We start from the raw sequence: 20,985 nt of genomic DNA on the forward strand, positions 1-20,985 counted from the left end.
TTAAAAAAATCGGCAATATTAAAAATTGTCCCTTGAAAAAAAATCTATAAAAATCCATTGGTTGATCCTTGAAACAAAAAATCAATCAAAATCTCTTGGTCCTCCTCAAAAATTCATACAAAAAATCCAAGTTTGTTGTTAGAAAAAAATTAAAATGTAGGGTCAATAAAAACCGTTTTTTAACCGGGTATTGAGAGTCATTTTTAAAAGATGTCCCTTTAAAATGAAGGACCACGAGTCCTTGAAACATACACTTTTAAAACTTCATTATCATTGACCCTAAAAAAATATTCTACCATTAGGGCTCCATAGTCCAAATAAAATTGATATTTGGAGGCCTTGAAACATTTGGAAGTCCCCTTATAGCAGTCCCCAAAAAAAATATAGTAGAAAAAATCCTCCATTAAAAAATTCAAAAAATCCTTGTGGTCCTCTAAACATTTTTTTGTTTTTAAATCTTAAAATGATTGCTGTAATCTTTTATATATTTTAATTCTCATTATTTTTTTTCTTGTTTTTTTTTTTTTTAATTTCACTAATTTCAAATTTTACTCTCTTTTCTTTCAGGTGAGTATTCCCGAAAAAAAAATATTTCCAAAATTCCAGGTAATTTTTTTTTTTAAATAAATTACTGAAATTTGATGGCACCCTATTGCCCCACTTCCATTGCACCCAACAATTATTGATGGTGTGTCTTTAACAACAAAACGTAAATATAAGCTTTAAATGAAAACAAAATCCCCTTCCTCCCCTCTTAGTTCACCTAATAAGCTTACAGATCGTCCCCTACTCCATCTCATTTGGCGCTGCATTTATAAATGGGAATTACACCTCCCCCTCTCTCCCTTTTGTTTTCCCTCCATTCAATATTCCAATTTTATTTCACCGTTTACCATTTGAAAACCCACCAAAAAAACAAACAACAAAACAAACCCCCGAATTGTCAAAAGAAAGACCGGTTGAGGCTCGTCTTTGGAGTTCCATGTCTTGATTTGTTGCTGCAATAAAGACATCAATTTTATTTCATTTCTTCAATTGTTTATTTATTTCTTTGTTTGTTTTTTATTTTTTGTTGGTCTTTAATTGTTAATGGCGGATTATTTTTGTTGTTGTTTTTTTTTTTTTGGGTCTGGTGTCTTACAGACCCACTTTTGCCTGAGCAAATTGTGTCATTGTCTGCGCTTTGAGTAATTATTTTGGGGATTTGTTATAAAAAGAGTGGAGAGGGAGGCGAGGAAGGAGCGTCGGAAGAAGGCAAAGATATGGGGCGACCTTTTCTAAAAAAGATGTGGAAATGTCTAGACGGTGGCACAAATATGGGATTTGATTTGGGCGCCACTTTAGATAACTAACCTCCTTGAAGGGAAATTCAAAGAGACAATATATATTTGTAATTCTCTCCCGCTCATATGTGGCTCATCTGACTCAGCTCGTCTACAGAGACACTTTAGGGCTTGTCTATGAAGGCTCACCCCATTTTCTCTTTTGAGACTATTTCTCGCTCCTTTGTGCACTCCTTCTACAGCTGCCTTGTGGAGATTTTTTTAAGCTCCTTAGTGGAGACTGGCTCTAGCTCATCTATGGAGATAGAGGTGTTGTAGGTAGCGGCATTATAATAAAAATATGTAGTGTGACCACCCAATAAAAATGGCTTTGTTGGTCCCTAAAAAAATTATAAAAAATATTTATTGAAATTAATTTATTTAAAGCCTAACATTCCTACAAAAAATACTGTTTTAAAAATCCTTGAAAAAATATTTTCCAAAAAAAACACAATTTTTACAAAAACTCTAATAGCCACCTTCTTCAAAATTGTTATTCAATTTATTTTGTATCTCTTGTGTCAGAAGATTAATTACTAATTAATATTAATTATTTAAAATTTACATACAATAAAATTATTATTATGGCATTTACGTTGTATTTGCATTTCCATTTGCAGTCAAATGTACGAATGGAAATTTTTCCCTTGGCCGTTGGTTATCTGGAAAATTTTTGCAAACAATAATTCGGACAACAAAAGAATAAAATTTTCCGCCATATTTCAAAAATTAGCATTTAAATTAAGTAATCATTTGTGGAAGAATATATGTGCGTAAAAATAAATAATTAATCAATTTTCACAAAAAAATGTTTTTATACCCTCAGCCATATGGCCAGAGAGGGTATATATCATTTGATACGGCCAAAACGTAACTCATCAAAAAAGAGTTTCAGATCCTAGGTCTCTTTGGAACAAATCCGTTTCAGGACATTTGGAGTCGATCTAGGGATGTTCGTCCGTCCGTGTGTCTGGCTGCCTGGCTGGTGCGCACGATAAATATCGAAGGGAGTATCCGGTTTGGACCAAACTTAATACATCGTAATATTATTGCGAAATTTACATCGAATTTAAAGATGGGCAATATCGGCCCACCTCCTCCTTCTGGTACCTCCCCCACAAAAAGTCGACATTTTCAAAAATAAATATTTTACTGCACAGAAAGGCAAACGATAATCCGCTTCTGCTCCAACTTTGCCAATCCTAATATTTACATCAGTGCTATGTCTGGTGTGAATATGGACAATATCGGTCCACTCCATCCAGTACCTCCCCCACAAAAGGTCAAAATTTTGAAAAATCTCTCTTATAAAATGTGATGTAAGGGTGAGATTGTCTTCAAATTACACAGATCACAATACTTTTACTAACCCAAGGCCTTTTGCGAAGATGGAGTACATCGGACCACTCCTTCTGGTTCCCCCCCAATAAAGGGTCGTAATTTTCAAAGAATATATTTTCTGCACAGAAAAAGAAACGATAATCCGCTTCTGCTCTAACTTTGCAACTCCTAATATTTGCCTCAGTGCTAAATCAGGTGCGAACATAGACAATATCGCTCCAATCCATCAAGTACCTCCCTCACAAAGGGTCAAAATTTTGAATAATTACAACTTTTAACAGGATCTGTTGTAAAAATGGTAGAGATCAGACCATTCCTTCTGTTAGCTCCCCCACAAAGGGTCAAAGTTTTGAAAAACCAAAACGTTTATAAAATCTCAAAAAATAGTTCGGTTGTTTTCATATTTCACACATCCCATTACTTCAACTAACACAAGATCTGCTGGGAATATGCGATTGGTTTACTCCTTCTGGTATCTCCCCCACAAAGGATCAAAATTTTGAATATGCATGAAGCCCATCAAACGCCCGATTCCATTCAAACTTGGCCCATTCCAATATTTCTATCTACACAAAATCTCATATAAAGATGGTAGAGATCAGACTACTCCTTGAGATACCTCCCCCACATAGATTCAAATTTTTGAATGACCAAAACGATCATATAAACCGAAATAAGCATCCGTTTCTCTTCATATTTCACACATATTATTATCCGATCCCATCCAGACTTGGCATATCTCAATATTTCCATCAACAACAAGATATTTTATAAAGACGATAGAAATCGGACCATTTCTTCTGGTACCTCTCCCACATAGGTTTCACGATTTTGAAAAGCAAAACCCTCAGAAAAAGCGAAATAAGTATACAACTCTCTTCAAATTTCCCGCATACAAACATTTGTGCTAACACAAGATCTGCGGTGAAGATGATATATATCTGAGAACCCCTTCGGGTAACTCAGCCACAAAGGTCATCACGTGCGAAACATGTCAGTGATTCTTTACGACTTTCTATATCCAAATATTTCTCTCAACCAGAAACCTGGGATGAATATGGAATTTATCGGAATTCATAATTTTGCATAAAATTGAATATAAATGTTCGATTTTCTGATTTTCAATATTTTTATCTGTATTAGAGGAAGTACGAAAATGAAATACTTCATTGGTCGAATATATCAGGTACCTCACGAACATTTTAACATTTTCTAAAAATTATCACATGTTTCATATAAAGTGAAGGAGGTAACCAATGTAGTCCAAACCTGACATGTCGCAATATTTATATCATATTTATTTAGGTCCGATACGAAATGGACTATATTAGCCCATTCCTTCCGAACCTACTGTATAGAGGATCAACAATTTGAATAATCATGACAGAAGTTAAAATATATTTAAATAATCGAACATTGGCTGAGGGTATTCATCTGTTGGCAAAACCGACTGATACATTTTGACATGTAATTTTTTTTTTTTCAAATAATTTATTTCAAGAAATGAAGGAGGGTGGGGGAGGGTTTGTCTAAGTTGAAGTGGAATGAAAATTTCTAAAAATTCTTGAATAGGCATTGCCTTCAGGCCATGACCAAAAAAAATCTGTAGTTTCTTGGAATATAAAGTGGAGATGTTACGACATTTTATACCCAAAAGAATGGTAGAGAGGAGAGAGGTCGTTCTCCTCCAACAAACTTCAAATACGTAAAATTTAATTAATTAAATTAAAATCGTATATGGCTTCCATTCTTTTGGCCAAATTGTCCGAAATTGCCATTATTGTCTCACCCTGGCTTTAGGGTAAGCCATTGGGTCCAGAAAATCACCTTGGTCCCCTTCACTTTAATAGGTTCCATGATAGAGAATAGGAAGTGTTTAAACATCATTTTTTGCAAAATCATGACAATTTCCCTTCTAACAACTCCTGAGTAGATGGTGTTCTCGCAGACAAAAAAGAAGAAGAAGAAAAAAATCGCAAAAAAAAAAACAAAACAAAAAACTTAAGAAACAAACTTGATTTATGCTACAAAAACAAAAGCTAATATAAAACAACAACAACAAAATTGTAAGAAAATCGAATGTTTTTGTCTCCATCATTCACGACCAACGACAAGTTTGTGTCTTAAGTCTTTTGTTTTAGTTGGCTGTTTTTTTATGACTTTTGTTGTTGTTATTGTATTTTTTTTTTTTTTTTGGAAAATCCCATTCACCATTGGCAAAGGGGAGTCTCTGTTCCGTTAACTATACTTTGCGACACAAGAAGAAAATGACATTAGTTTGACAGAAAACAGTAACAACAACATCATTGCATGTTATTCGCGCTATCCTGCTGAGCGTTGTGGGCATGTTTTGCATGTAGAACCAGGAAAAACAAGGAAAACATGATGTCAACATGGCCAGGGTATTATGGGATGAAAGGCCAAAGGCCCTTCCTTTTGGAAGGGGTGGACAAGTTGAAGGGTAATCTTTCAGAGGCACTCTTCTGCGGAATATCCCCATATATTCCGCATAAGAGTGGAAAAAGTTTCCACAGAAGAGTTGGATAATGTCTCCAAAGAAAAGTTGAAAAAATCTCTCCACAGATAAGCTGGAGCTGCTGAGAGAGACTCCCTGACTCCATAAAACTCGTTTAAAATATTACGTGAACTCAGTTCGGCTATGAAAGACTTTCTGGCCTCGGGTTGACTATAAAGATCCCCTAAACTTAAGTCGTATATGAAAGTGCCCTGGCCTCATGAAAAACTCCTTAGTCTCAGGTCGACAATAAAATATACGCCGCGTCGATTATTAAAAATTCCCGGGCCTCAGATCGAGTATGAAAAACACTCTGGACTCAGGTGGACTCCTCTTATCTCAGGTAAACTATGAAATGCTCCTTGGCTACAACTATGAACTCTATGACTCTCTGGACTCAGGGTCGACTATATAATACTCTTCAATTTCAGTTCGACTTTAAAAGACTAACTGGCATCACATCGACTATTAAAGATCCCTGGCCTTAAGCCGACTTTGAAAGACCCCTGTCCTCAGGCCAATTTTGACAGGCCCTATGGTCACTGATCGTCTATGAAAGACCTCCTGATGTGAGGTCATCTATTAAAGACTCCTTGGCCTCAGATCGATTATAAAAAAACTCACTGGCCTCAGGCCGACTATGAAAGACTCCTTGGCCTCAAGTTGACATGAAAGAACCCGCTCAGGTCTTTTATGAAAGTCTCACTTACCTCAGGTCGTCAATAACAAACTCTGTGATCTTAAATCGGGTATGAAAGACCCCCTGGTCTTAGATCGTCTGTGAAAGATCCCCTGTTCTTAGGTCGACTGTGAAAGACTGCCTCAGATCAACTACTGGCCTCAGATCAACTAAGAAAGACTCCTTGATCTCAAATCGACTTTTAAAGACTACCAGACCTTAGGTCGATTATGAACGACCCTCAGACTTCAGATATACTATGAAAGACCCTATGGCCTCAGGTCGTGTATAAAATACCACCGGGCCTCAGGTCGCCTATAAAAGGACCCCTGGTAATAAGTCATCTGTAGAAGACCCCCTGGCCTCGGGTTAGCTATAAAAGACTTATTTTCCCAGCGCTACTGCAAAAGCCCAGCTGTCTTCAGGTTGTCTATGAAAGACTGTTTGGCCTTAGGTCGACTATGGAATTCTCCCCGACCTCGGGTTAATTTTGAAAGACATTCTGTAATCAGAACGTCAATAAAAGACTCCGTGTCTTCAGGTCGTTTGTAATAGACTCCTTGGCTTCAATTCGACTTTGAAAGACCCCCTTAAGTCGACTATGGACCTTCTGCCTTGACTATAAAAGACTCTTTGGTCGTGTATGAAATACCACCTGGCTTTTGCTCGACTGTAAAAGGACCTCTGGTCTTAAGTCGTCTGTGGAAGACCCCTGGCCTCGGGTTGGCTATCAAAGACTCTTTTTCCCCAGGGCGACTGCGAAAGCCCCGCTGTCTTCAGGTCTCAGGTCGACTATGAAAGACATACTGGCCTCATGGCTACTTTGAAAGACACTCTGGCCTCAGGTCGACTCCTTGGCCTCAATTCGACTATGAAAGACCTTCTGGCCCCTGGTCGACTATAAAAGACTCCTTCGCCTCAGTTCGACAATTGAAGGCCCTCTGGCCTCAAATCGACAATGAATGACCCTCTCGCCTGAGGTCTTAATGCATTGCCTCAAGTCAGTTTTAAAAGTGGCACTGGCCTCAGGTCGACTATAAAAGACCTCAGGTTGTCTATGAAAAACCCGTAGGTCTAAGGACGTCTAAGAAAAACTCTTTGATTTAGGCCTCTGATCGGGCCTAAAATATCCTCGGCTTCTGGTCGATCCTAAAAAAATCACTGGCCTTAGATTGTCAATGAAATACTAACTGATCTCAGGTCGGTGATTAAAAAATCCATGGACCTGAGGCCATCAGAAAAAGACTCACCGATCTCAAATCGTCAGTGAAAGACTACCAGGCTTCAACGCTTCTGCAGAGAGTCTCTTGTGGCAGTTCCTTAATAGGGGATCCCTTTCTGGCTCCAATTTGTTTATGGAGACTTCCTCCCTTCGTCAATGAAAGATTCCTTTCCACTAGTCTATTAAATCTCTCCTTTGCTGTCATTAGGAGACTCTCTCCACGTCGTCTAAAAATACTCTCTCTCCAGCTCGTTTTGTGAGTTTTCCAAACTGCTATCAGCAATACAAAGAAGTTGGCTCTCTCTATATTTAGAGTCTTAATGTAGACCGTTCTCCCTTTCTCTCTCTCTCTCTCTCTCTCTCTCTCATTGTCTCTTGTCCAATTCTTGGCCCCTCTTTTGTTTTCCGACCAAACCACTTTTTGACATTTTCCTATTGTCTCAGTTACCTTGTAAATTCGTTTTAGAAACATAAACAAACACACACATACACACACCACAATAATCATCCGTGCAGGTGAACCGGCCAAACTAAGAACTTTAAGACATCATTGAAAACAAAAGACTTAAGCAACGAACTTGATATCTTCACATTTCAAATTCTAAAGCCGGCGAACGAAACAAGTCATCTTTGGCAATTTCATTAACAGGCAAAAACTATGGATTTAATGGTGGCAGTAGTTGTTGTTGTTGTTACAATCCGTAATGACAGATGTAGACAGAATAATAAACGTGATTCAGAGTCTTAATAGCATAAAATTAATAAAACGGCGACATAAATGGGTTCAGGTTGGAGGAAAGAAAATTTAGACTTTTTGAAAGGAAAATATCCTTCAAGAAGCCTTCTGTAGTTGGGAGACCCTTGAATGGTATTTTTTTTTTTTTTTTTGCAAAAGATCTTTATGGGATCCCCTTGAGGGTGTATTTTCAATGGAAGACCCCATAAAGATATTTTGTGAAAAACTACCATTCAAAGGTCTTCATATATGGAAAACCTTTCAAAATTGCAAATTGAATAGAAATCGTCTTCGAATCTCCCCAGAGGAAAATTTTAGAAAAATTATTTACTTTTAGAAAGGGTATCCACCATTCGAACTCAGTTGTTGCTTCCATGTAGCGTTTTTTTTTTTTTAAATAAAATTATTAACAATAATGAATGAATGTCTGAACTTTACGACAAATAATTAATGATGATGTTTGCCGATGATGGTCTTAGCACCGTCATGACTTGGATGACGACGAAGAGTTTGATATTCTCATTTTGTCTGCCAAAGATGTTAATTATTTAGATGATGATGAAGTTTTAGATGATGATCATGATGATGATGACGTCTAAGGTTACTTTTGTTGATGATGAATGTCATAACATTGACAACATTTAAAAGGTGAATTATTTTTAAGAGATTTTTTTTTCGGTTCCAAACACCGGCTGAATGAGTTAATATTTTTTTCCGCAAAAAAAAATTGGATGACTGTAAAAAATCGTCAAAAATGAGTATCAAATATAATTAAGTAATTTATGTATGCGTCGCACATTTGTTACGAAATTTATTTTATATGAGTCACAGTAGTGAAAGAAGAGGGGTTTTCAAATGAAAATGACCGATAGTGGAGGAGGTAGTTTAAGTGGACATAATCTGAGGTTTAAGAAAAATTCAAAAGGAAATAGGAGCTGTTTTTTTTTTTTTTTTTTTTTTTGAAAACTACCAAAAATGCTTGAACTTAAAAAAAACAAATTGAATTTTTAACAATAATAAACCAAAATAACCAAACCAAATATTTAAAAAAAAAATCTAAAAATAAAATATTGAATTTTCCTTGAAATTTTGATTGCCCAATAATATGGTATATTAAATTATATATTTGAAATTTAACAATTCATTCGAAAAATCTCAAATTTGTTTTTGCTTGAAAAACCATTTCCCAAATAAAAATATTTTTACAACACTTTGTCTTTGACGAATTATATAACGTAATGCTTGATCCGTTAGTTCAAAAATATATTATTTAAAAATTTAGGACCTATTGGTAAATTTTTATTATTTTTTAAAAATAATTTGGAAAAAAAATCCACACTTTGGAAAAATAGTGGTAATCAAATCAATAACCTGTGTTCAAAAAAAAAATTAATGAATTAATTAATAATAAATAATATGCCAACACTGTTTTAATCAGGAAAAAATAAAAATAGTCGGAGATCTATTAAGCTCCTAAAATATTTTTTTTTTAAGTCAAGAGCCATTGGTCTTTTAAAAAAAAATATTTTTTAACATTTTTTTTCTGCTGATGTTCTTTAAATATATGTTTTTTTTTTTTTTTTTAAAAAAAACTTCTTAGAACTTCAATATTATTCAAATTTTTACACCCTCCACCAAGCTGTGATACAGGGCATTATGTCTTTATACATTTGTTTGTAACATGCAGAAGGATACGAAATAGGCTCATAGGTCCTTTTAATGATTTTCATAGAGGAGATTTTCCACAAATAATTTTATTGGGGGCCATATGTGTATTATACGTCCAAATTGAATGGATGTGCCGAAAACATCCGACCGAATTGAGGCTAGGAGCAAGTATGTCAAATTTGGTGAAAATCGGTTCAGATATTCATATTGATCCCATATATATGTTGCATCCGATTTGATACTTAAGTCCTTTACATCCATAATATTTTTGAACATTCAACCTAATTTTTCCATTTGGAGGAATTCAGTTTCGATATTACTATTGATCCGATATATATGTATTTTTTAATAAAATTCTTTTGGAAGTATTTGGTACGAGAGGAACATAATTCCTCCGTCAAATTTTTCTCTCTCTCTCTCTCTCTCTATATATATATATATATATATATATATATATATATATATATATATATATATATATATATATATATATATATATATATATATATATTTATATATATATATATATATTTTTTTTTTTTTTTTTTTTTTTTTTTACTTGATGTAGAGAATCATAGCCCCGGCCGACTTTTGACCTATCTTTGTTGATTTTAAATATTCAATCTCTCTGAAACTCCCGCCTATGACCAATGTTGGTTTTTTAAAAAAATATTCCCTTTTTTTAATTTTCCATTTTCAATTTTGATTTATATAAAAAAAACTTCACCACGTTCTCTGGATGATATAATCGAAGGCCCATCACCAACGTGGATTTTTAAGAAATAATTTTTAAGGTATGTCTACAGCTTATATTTTTTTACAAAAATAAACATTTTCAAATCTTATCTTCAACGTGGATTTTTAAGGGCATTTCCTTAAGACCAAAAGAATAATTTTAAATGACCATCACCAACGTTGATTTTTTAAAGAAATATTTTTTTCAAGACCCATCACCAACGTGGATTTTTTACGGAATATTAATAATATATATAAAATATAAGACTAATCAAAAATAATTTCAAAGATTTTTAAACGAAAATATATATTTTTTTAAGGGCCTACAACCCTCGGGGAGTTTTGAAAAAATATTTCTAACAATATCTTAATTTTATTCATCTTAAAAATAATATTAAAAAGAAAAATCGTAGATTGATCTTTGGAAATGTTCTTCATTAAACCCACAATTTTTTGATCCTTCCGAAAAAAATGTTTTAACATTTTTTATTGATTATTATTTTTGTTGTAGTGTTAGCGAAATGTTGTATTTTTAATTTTTTTCAATTCTTAGTCATTGCCATTAGAGGTCCATTTAAAAATACATACTTGAAAAGAAGCAAGTGTTTCAGGTTCTTGGAATTCTTAAAAAAAAACAGTTATACATTTCACTGAATAATTTCTATTTGATTTTTTTGGAAGGAATAACGGTGAAAGTAATTTATAAACCATTATTCAAAATTCTTTGAGATGATATTTAGTAACTGGAATTTTTTAATAAAAAATTTTGACATTTTGTTATGAGATGAATTAAGACAGAAACCCACCACTCATCAGTAATCAATAACAGAGATGACGTTTTTTTAATAAAAAAATTCTAAAGGTCAAGACCATTGATGGACAGGTAAAGTGGCTTGTCATTCACCCAATTTCAGGGGATTTTACAAACATTTGTCAACAGGGCCTTCAATAAATAAGAAAATATGAAGAGGTTTTCTTCGAAGAAAAAATCTTAATACCGGATATATGGAGGTACCATAGGGGCTATACTAAAATGTGGACCTGCACAGGCAATTTTCTATCATAGGCTGAATAATTCATTACGAACTTTTAAAAAATGTCGCTAAAATCATCAAAATACCGAATATCGGGAGGTGGCGTTATATGGGGGCTATACGAAGGCGTTGACCTGCACAGACAATTTTCTGTCATAGGCTGTAGTATCCATTACGAACTTCAAATACCAAATTTGAAACAATTCCGGTGAATAATGTCGCTAAAATCATCAAAATACCGAATATCGGGGGGTACGGTATATGGGGGCTATACGAAGACGTGCGCCTACATGGCTCGTTTTCTGTCTTAGGCTGTAGCATCCATTACAAACTTCAAATATCAAATTTGAAAAAAATCCGGTTAATTATGTCGCTAAAATAATTAAAATACCGAATATCGGGAAGCACCGTTACATGGGGGTTATACGAAGACTTCGACCTGCACATACAATTTTTTGTCTTAGCTTGTAGCATCCATTACGACTTTCGAATTTCAAATTTGAAGTAATTCCGGTAAATAATTTCGCTAAAATCATCAAAATACCGAATATCAGGAGGTAACATTATATGGGGGCTATACGAAGACGTGGACCTGCATGGCTCGTTTTCTGTCTTAGGATGTAGTATCCATTACGAACTTCAAATACCAAATTTGAAACAATTCCGGGGGATAATGTCGCTAAAATCATTAAAATACCGAATATCGGGAGGTGTCGTTATATGAGGTCTATATGAAGACGTGGACCTGCACAGACAATTTCCTGTCATAGGCTGTGGTATCCATTACGAACTCTAAATACGAAATTTGAAACAATTCTGGTGAATAATGTCGCTTTTCTGTCTTAGGCTGTAGTATTCATTTCAAACTGAAAATACCAAATTTGAAACATTTCCGTTGAGTAATGCCGCTAAAATCAACAAATTACCGATTATAGGGGGCTATACGAAGACGTGGACCTGCACAGACAATTATCATAGGCTGTAATATCCATTACGAACTTCAAATACCAAATTTGAAACAATTCCGGTAAATAATGTCTCAAAAATCATTAAAATACCGAATATAGGGAGGTACCGTTATATGGGGGCTATACGAAGACGTGGAGCTGCACAGAAAATTTTCTATCATAGGTTGCATAGGGGATAATGTCGCTAAACTCATTAAACTACCGAATATCGGGAGGCTGCTTTATATGGGGGCAATACGAAAACGTGGACCTACATGGCCCGGATAGACGGACGGAAGTTGCTAAGTCGACATAGAATTTTATGCTGATCAAGAATATATTTTTGTGGAGTCTAAAATGCATATATTTCGAGGTGTTGCAAACGGAATGATAAACTAAATATACCCTCTATACTATGGTGGAGGGCATAAAAATGTCAGTATATATTATTCCAATAAAGGACCACCCATTACAGTTATGAGATTTTGATTAATTATACCCAACCGCCCCTCCCCTTTATTTACAAAATAATTTCTAATCAAAAATTCCTCCCCATTTTTTTCTTTTGTCGAAATCCCCAAAGCATCCCATGTTCTACTCCAATTAAGGCAGGTCTTGCTCCAAAAATGATGTCCATACCACCTTCTACCCTCTATCGCACTGTGTTTGGTTTTTTTATGAAATCAGTTCACAGTTTGGGATGGCTGGCTTGGATGGCATTAATTGCTCCCCCTCCCAAGGGCCTGCTATGTGATCAGATTGGGTCATACCAAACATTCTGGCATGTAAACAAATTGTGGTGTTGTTGTTGTTAGTGTTTACTTATTACTTTGTTCATATGCCACACACACACACACATACATATAGAAATATTCGTCTAAACTGATATTAGCATATTAGCTAAGCGTAACATTTACGACTAGCCCCCGCCGAAGATCATCTTCGTGAATTTTGTAGTTGAATATTTTGAAAACTACAACAGCAGCAGCAACAACAACAACATCAGCATGGCTAAACAAATGTTACAAGAAAGTGAGTAGCCCCCCATAATTAGCTGAACATGAATATGCAAATTTTTGACATATTCCAAAGCAGACAATTTGTAGAAAAGCAGGAGGAGGGGAGAGAAAAGGCCCAAAACAACAACAACCAAACGATGGTGTCAGAAAATTATGAAAATACAACAAGAGAAGAATAATAATGGGTGAACAGAGGAATGGAAAAACTAAATATAGAGGTTATATTCAACCCAGGAATATCTAAGATATGAACTCACAACAACGTGGATTTTTTTAGAATTTTTTTTTTTTTTTTCAAAAAAAAAATGGGTTTGATATGGAGAAGAAAATTTTTTTGTAAAAAAAAAATACTTTTCAAGGCCTGTCACTAAAAAATATTTTTAAAAAATTGTTTTTACGAATATAGGCCTTGATTTTTTAAGAAAAAAATTTAACTATTGTGGATTTAAATAAAAAATTGTTCGTGCAGGTCCACGTCTTCGTATAGCCCCCATATAACTGTACCTCCCGATATTCGATATTTTAATGATTTTAGCGACATTATTCACCGGAATTGTTTCAAATATCGCATTTAGAGTTCGTAATGGATACTACAGCCTATGACAGAAAATTGTCTGTGCAGGTTCACGTCTTCGTATAGCCCCCATATAACGGTACTCCCCGTTCGGTATTTTGATTTCGGTATTTTGATGATATTAGCGACATTAATCAACGGAATTGTTTCAAATTTCGTATTTGATGTTCGTAATAAATACTGCAGCCTATGACAGAAAATTGTCTGTGCAGGTCCACGCCTTCGTATTGCTCTCGTATGACGGTACCTACCGATATTTGGTATTTTGATGATATTAGCGACATTAATCACCGGAATTGTTTCCAATTTTTTATTTGAAGTTCGTAATGAATACTGCAGCCTAAGACAGAAAAGTGTCTGTGCAGGTCCATGTCTTCGTATAGCCCCCATATAACAGTACCTCCCGATATTCGGTATTTTGATGATTTTAGCGACATTATTCATCGGAATTGTTTCACATTTGGTATTTGAAGTTCGTAATGGATACTACAGCCTATGACAAAAAATTGTCTGTGTAGGTCCAAGACTTCGTATGGCCCTCACATAACGGTACATCCCGATATTCGGTATTTTGATGATTTTTGCGACATTATTCGCCGGAATCGTTTCAAATTTGGTATTTGATGTTCGTAATGGATACTACAGCCTATGACAGAAAATTGTCTGTGCAGGTCAACGCCTTCGTACAGCCCCAATATAACAGTACCTCCCGATATTCGGTATTTTGATTATTTTAGTGACATTATTCACCGGAATTGTTTCAAATTTGGTATTTGAAGTTCGTAATGAATACTTCAGCCTATGACAGAAAAGTGTCTGTGCAGGACAGAAAAGTGTCTGTGCAGGTCCACGTCTTCGTATAGCCCCTATGTTACGGTACCTCCCGATATTCGGTATTTTGATGATTTTAGCTACATTATTCAACGATTTTTTTTTTAAGTTTTGCATTTGAATATTGTAATGGCTTATAACAAAAATTGCCTTTGCAGGTCCACGTCGTCGTATGGACCCTAATATGACGGCTACATTCGGTATTTTTAAGATTATAACAGATTTTTTAACGGAGTGTATTTTTTATTTTTTTTTTTTTTAATTTTTTGAAAATTGCCAAAATTGTTCCAAATGGTGGAGGGTATTCAAAGTTCGGCTTACAGCTTTTTTACTTGTTTAAGAAAAAAATTTTAAGGCTCTGATTTTTTAGATATTATTTTTGTTGGTTTATTATCTTTTTGAAGTTTGTTTAAAAAAATAATCCCATAAAAGCCAAGTTAGAAAAAGGGTCTAGAAAATAAAATTCTCAAAGAATCCACATTGGGGATAGGCCTTGGAAAATATTATTTAAAAATCTCCATCGGTGATCACCCTTGCAAAAAAATTAAAAAATCTGAGTTTTCATAGGACTTAAAAAACATATTCATTCCACTTTGGCGAGAGGCCTTCAAAATTTCTTAGAAAATCCACCATTAAGATGGTGGAATTAAAATTCCAGGTTGCCGATGTGCCTTGGAAAAATATTCATTAATAAACCCACAATGGTGAAAGGTCTTGGCAAATATAAATATTTTTTTTTTTTTTCTTAAATCTTCCGAAAAATTTTTTCAAGAAATAACCTTTAAAATGCCACGTTGGCGAGAGGACTAGATGAAATTCTTAAAGAATCCACCTTGGAGATGGGCCTTAAAAAAAATATTCATTAATAATACCTGACGGTGAAAGCCCTTGAAAAAAAGTTATAAAAAAATTCTTGTTGGCCATGGGTTTAAAAAAAATATTCATTTAAAAGTCCACGTTGGCGAGAGGCCAAGATAAATCTTCAAAAATATTCTTTAAAAATCCTCATTGGTGAGAGCCCATGAAAAAAATAATAAAAAATTAAAATTGGCTAAGGGCCTTAAAAAATGTAATTAAAAAGTCTACATTGGTGTTAAATCTTGGCAAAAATATTCTCCAAAATCTTCCGAAAAATATTATCCAAGAAATCAACTTGGCCTTGAAAAAATATTTTGTTTTTAAGATCCACCTTGGCAATAGCCCTTGAAAAAGGAATGAATAAAATGTTCCAATTAGTGATAGGGCTTGAATCGTACGAGTACATTAACAGGTAAAAAAGCAGCTAAATTCGGCCGAGACGAACTTGAAAAATTTAAAAAACTTCCGGAAACTAACACTTAAATGAAAACCGTTATATGGGAGATATACGAAAACTATTTTTTTTTTTGTCATAGGCTGTAGTACCCATTGCGAACTTCAAATACCAAATTTAAAACAAATTCGGTGAATATATCATAAAAATACCGAGTTTCGGGAGGTAACGTCATATGGGGGCTATACGAAGACGTGGACCTGCAAACGATTTTTTTTGCCATATGTTGTAGTGCTCATTAAGATCTTCCATGCGAAATTTGAAATGATTCCCATGAATAATGCCGCTAAAATAATAAAAATACTGAATGTCGGGAGGTACCGCTATATGGGGGTCTATACGAAAACGTGGACCTGCATACGAATGTTTCTGACAAAGGTTGTATAACCCATTGCGAACTTTAAATATGAAATTTGAAATAATTCCGGTAAATAATGCCGCTAAAATAATCAAAATACCGAATATCGGGAGGCTATACGAAGACGTCGACCTGCATACAAAATTTTTTGTCATAGGCTGTAGTCCCCTCTACGAATTTTAAATATGAAATTTGTATTAATTCCGGTAAATAATGCCGGTAAAATCATGAAAATTCCGAATATCGGGAGGTATAGATATATGGAGGTCTCTGCGAAAACGTGGACCGACATGGACCATTTACGAACTTAACCTGCCTATTGGTACACTATGCATGTATTAAAAATTTTCAATTCGTTCGGAAGCTAGAGTGATTTCCACAGACGGACGGAAATAGCTAGATCGTCTTAGAATACGCTGATCCTGAATATATATACTTTGTGGGGTCTATTATGAATATTTCGAGGAGTTACAAACGGAATGACAAAGCTAATATACCCTGCATAGAATGATGGAGGGTAAAAAAATAGTTTCAGATAAGAGCAACAAGGGCTATGATAGGCTTTAAAAAAAATTTCCAAAAAAAAAATTTCAAAAAAAAAATTCAAAAAAAAAATTCAAAAAAAAATTCAAAAAAAAATTTAAAAAAAATTCCTCAAAAAAATCCTTAAAAAAATCCACATTGTGTCCTAAAAAATCACGCTAGTGATGGGTCTTAAATAGTAGTCATTATAAAAATCCAGGCTGAAAAAAATCCTCAATGATGACAGGCCTTGAAAAATTATTCTCCCATAAATCCTCGTTAGTTATCAGCCTTTAAAAAATATTCTAAACAAATCTAATTGGTAATAGGCTTTCAAAAATATTTCGTGCAAAAAATAAGGTTGGAGATGGGTCTTGAAAAATTATTCTTTAAAAAATCCAAGATGATGATCCAACTTGAAAAAAAAATCCGCAAAAATCCATTTAAAAAAAGTCTTAAAAAATCAAAATTCCTGATTTAATAGATTTTTTTTTTTTCTAATTTTTTTCTTAAACTACACCTGTCCCTCCACCTACCACCAGTACCTCACAGATCAACCTTTTTTACACCTAGCCATTATGCCACCTACTCTTCAAAGACAAGACGAACAAAAAAAAATTGGAAATTTCCCACCTCCAACGAGCCGTGTGGTAATCATCTGATAACGGCTTCACAAAAAGTATCTCTGTCACATTGTTAGCTGTTTTTTTTTTTTGTCTGCCACTTCTTCTTCGTCTTCGGCTTTTATTTGTGAGCATTTCTTGCCTAACCGCCAACAAAGAAAGTTCGTCGTAATGTGGGGAAAATTAATTATTTGCCATGCCATGGCGTTTTAGGCCAAAATGCATTCATCTGCTCTGCCAGATGACGATAGAGCCGATAGTAAAATAGTCAGCCTGGCAGATGGGGGGAGGGGGGCAACAACAATGTAATGCCTATCAACATCGTGACATAGTTTTTGGTGGCAAACTGAAAAAAAAAAACGAAAACTCAAAGCAACAACAATAAAAAAAACCAAAAAAAAACAATTACGTCAAAGTAACAACGTCTGCACTTCTTGGCATCGTTTTTTTCCAAATTTACCACGGGCCAATGCGGTTTTTTGTGGGGTGACAGGGCGACAGATGGCTGGGTTTTTGTTGTTGTTGTTGATTAATCACGGGGCACCAAAAATTATTTAACCAAAAAACCAAATTGACTGGGTAGAAGGGGTTAATGCGTAAGGCAAGTGGGATTTGTAGAGTAATTTTTTATGTTGAGGCGGGAGGGAAAGGGGAGGGGAATAATAGTCTATGAAATGTTGACGCCTATCAAAAATGTCGATTTTTCGAAGATTTTGAGGGTCATTCCCTATATTTGCCCTGTTCCCGAACCTTCAAGAACCTACAGATTTTTCCTATTTTTTCAATATCCTAAAGAGAAAATCGGAAAAAAACTACTTTCCTGCAGTTTTGGACCGAGGCAATTATTTCTCCAGATTTCGTTTGGCCAAATATTTCCCAAGCGACCATCAATCAATTCATCAAATGACCTCCTGGATGCCAAACATTGATTCATTTTCCAGATTTTTTATTTCTTTCAAAATCCCAATTAATTTTCTGTCAAAGAAAAACAAAAATTGACACCATTAGTGCCCCACGACACGTAATAAAATCCCAACAGCTGCCAACAGAGATATCGGTTTATTGTTTTGCAACAACAAAAACCACAACAACACCAACAACACTTGAATGACAAATTCTAATCGGAAAGCAATTAATCAGCCGCCATCATCATTCCTCAATATCGGCTTTGGGAAACGATATCTGGGACATGATGTTGGCGCAGTAGCCAATCACCGTCATGCCGTCCACATTGGGAAAGCATTGACCCAAAAACTCCAACAGCATTGGTTGAGCCGAGACGACAGTGGCATAGTCGTCGTAGGAGATGACGCCATCCTTGTCGACATCGAATTTCTTGAAGAGCAACTCCACCATGTCCTGTGGGGGAAAGAGAAGGGGGAAGAAGGAGTGGGGGAGGAGGAGTGGTGGGAAAGGGTTAGATTATTTTGAAATCAAAAATGTATTACGGAATACCGATCTCAGTTCATTCACTTCATCCTCATCTTCGCCTGTGAAGAATTTCTCCACGGCCAGGGTGACAATTTCCCGATTCAGGGACCCCGTGTTGCCCACATTGTAGATCTGAAAAAAAGGGAAAAATTTAAGGATAAATTAAAAATTTCAATCCCACTTTCCGCTTCTCTCTTCCCATTTCACCTTCTCCCTTCCCCTTTCGCCTTCTCTCTTCCCATTTCGCCTTCTCCCTTCCCATTTCGCCTTCTCCCTTCCCCTTTCGCCTTCTCCCTTCCCATTTCGCCTTCTCCCTTCCTCTTTCGCCTTCTCCCTTCCCATTTCGCCTTCTCCCTTCCCATTTCGCCTTCTCCCTTCCCCCTTCCCCCTCCTCCTTCCCCTTCTCCCTGTCCCCCTTAACACTCTCACCTGAAAAGTAAACTTCATACGCTCCTCCAATTTGTGCGACATAAACACCGCAAACAACCTCACCCAGGCCACCGGATCAACTTCCTTCTTCAAATCCGATGTTATCAACAACAAAATCCTTTCAATGATTTGCAAATCATAGACCTTGAAGAGTACGGAAAATAGTTGATTGAATTGCTTGACAGTCATCGACCTGGCCTTGGGCCCATTGGCCAAGACGAATTTGTGATAGACCATTAGAATGCTCTGAACCTCCATTTCGGTGAACTGGGTCTGTTTTGACATTTGTTTGATTAGGTCGCGGTAAATGTTATTGAAACGGGTATTTTGGACATCGTCCAAGGTGGCATCAAGTTTGTACATGGCCAAAGGCAATCACAACAACAGCAGCAGCAACAACAACAACAAGTACGATGACAACGACAACAATGTGTGGAATATTGGAGATTCTTTTGAAAATAAAAAAAGAAGTAAATTGCAAGGCCGCCTGAATGTCTGTGAGGTAAAACAAAAATGTAAAAGGGGATTTTTTTCCGAAACGTCAGACGGGAGAGAATGGCCTCCTAGTGCTTGGGCCTTCCAGAATCATGAGTGCGGGTATATCATTCAAGATTTGTGGATGGACATATTTTTCCTGGGCCTCGAAAAGCTCTCATTGTCCAAATTTATGTTAGGCAAATTTACTCGCAGCCAGTCTCTGTTTGCAAGAGAGAGAGGGAGAGAGAGGCAAATTTCCTCGCAGCAAATCTCTGTTTGCAAGAGGGCGAAAGAGAGTGAGAGAGAGAGAGTCAAGGAATAGAAAAAATGCTCATTTTGGCAATTTTCGGACTATTCCTTTTTCGGACTATTCTCTTTATTATACCCTCAGCCATACGGCTAGAGAGGGTATACAGGGTGAGTTAAAAAAAAAACTGCAACAAAGTCAAATGCCATAATTTTTACATTTTTTTTTTAATTTCATTGAATGAAAGCAAAAAATATCGGAAATAGCATCGAATTTTAGAATAAGTTTAGATTTGTTCGAATTGGGCACCTTTGACATGAATTATGGCCTTCAAACGGCCAATGAAACCGTCACACGCTGCCCGAATGTTGCGGTCTGTGGTATTTTGGGCCATTCCCGGCAAAGCGCTAGCTTGAGGTTATCGACACTTTGGTATTTTTTGTAGTGCCAACCTTGCTTTCTAAAATACTCCAGACACAATAGTCGTCCAACGGATTGGTATCCGGAAATTTTGGTGACCATTGTGAAATGAAGCGAGGAACCTTACTTTGTAACCATTTTTGAATGGCGCGTTCTGAGTGCGATGTTGCTGATTTATGGTCGGGAATGTCCAATGTCTACGGCCAAAATGTTTGCGTGCCCAAGGCTTTAATACAACCTCCAGAATATTTTCGCGATAATATTCGGCATTTAATCTGATGCCACGGTCGATTAATACGAGCGGAGAGCGATCCTCGAGTGTTATGGCGGCCCACACCCACACCATCGCCATGGCCGGCGCTTGAGTTCTGGTGGCCAATCGAAGGTGCATATTTTCAGCTGACCTCTTTGGCAAGTAAACACGATCATTTTGTTTGGCAAGTTTATATGCTGCAAGTCTCTGTTTGCAAGAGAGGGAGAGAAAGATAGAGAGAGAGGGAGAGTTTCCAGGATTGGAAAAAATTGCTCATACTGTATTTTTAT

The 20,985-nt window shown here is 35.8% G+C and overlaps 2 protein-coding genes across 4 annotated transcripts in view; one reads left to right on the forward strand and one right to left on the reverse strand.

The window, feature by feature from the left end:
- Positions 1–20,985, forward strand: part of LOC101888135 (uncharacterized) — a 95,670-nt gene that overhangs the window by 27,104 nt on the left and 47,581 nt on the right. The window lies entirely within an intron of this gene.
- On the reverse strand, positions 18,479–19,790 carry LOC101887965 (calaxin-like). Its single transcript, XM_005184323.4, has 3 exons — positions 19,299–19,790; positions 18,894–19,001; positions 18,479–18,797 (listed from the first exon to the last, which is right to left on the reverse strand). The coding sequence occupies exons 1-3, from the start codon at positions 19,659–19,661 to the stop codon at positions 18,588–18,590; spliced, it is 681 nt and encodes a 226-aa protein (XP_005184380.1). The 5' UTR covers positions 19,662–19,790; the 3' UTR covers positions 18,479–18,587.

This window comes from Musca domestica, unplaced genomic scaffold (assembly GCF_030504385.1).
Source record: "Musca domestica strain aabys unplaced genomic scaffold, Musca_domestica.polishedcontigs.V.1.1 180, whole genome shotgun sequence".
NCBI lineage: Eukaryota > Metazoa > Arthropoda > Insecta > Diptera > Muscidae > Musca > Musca domestica.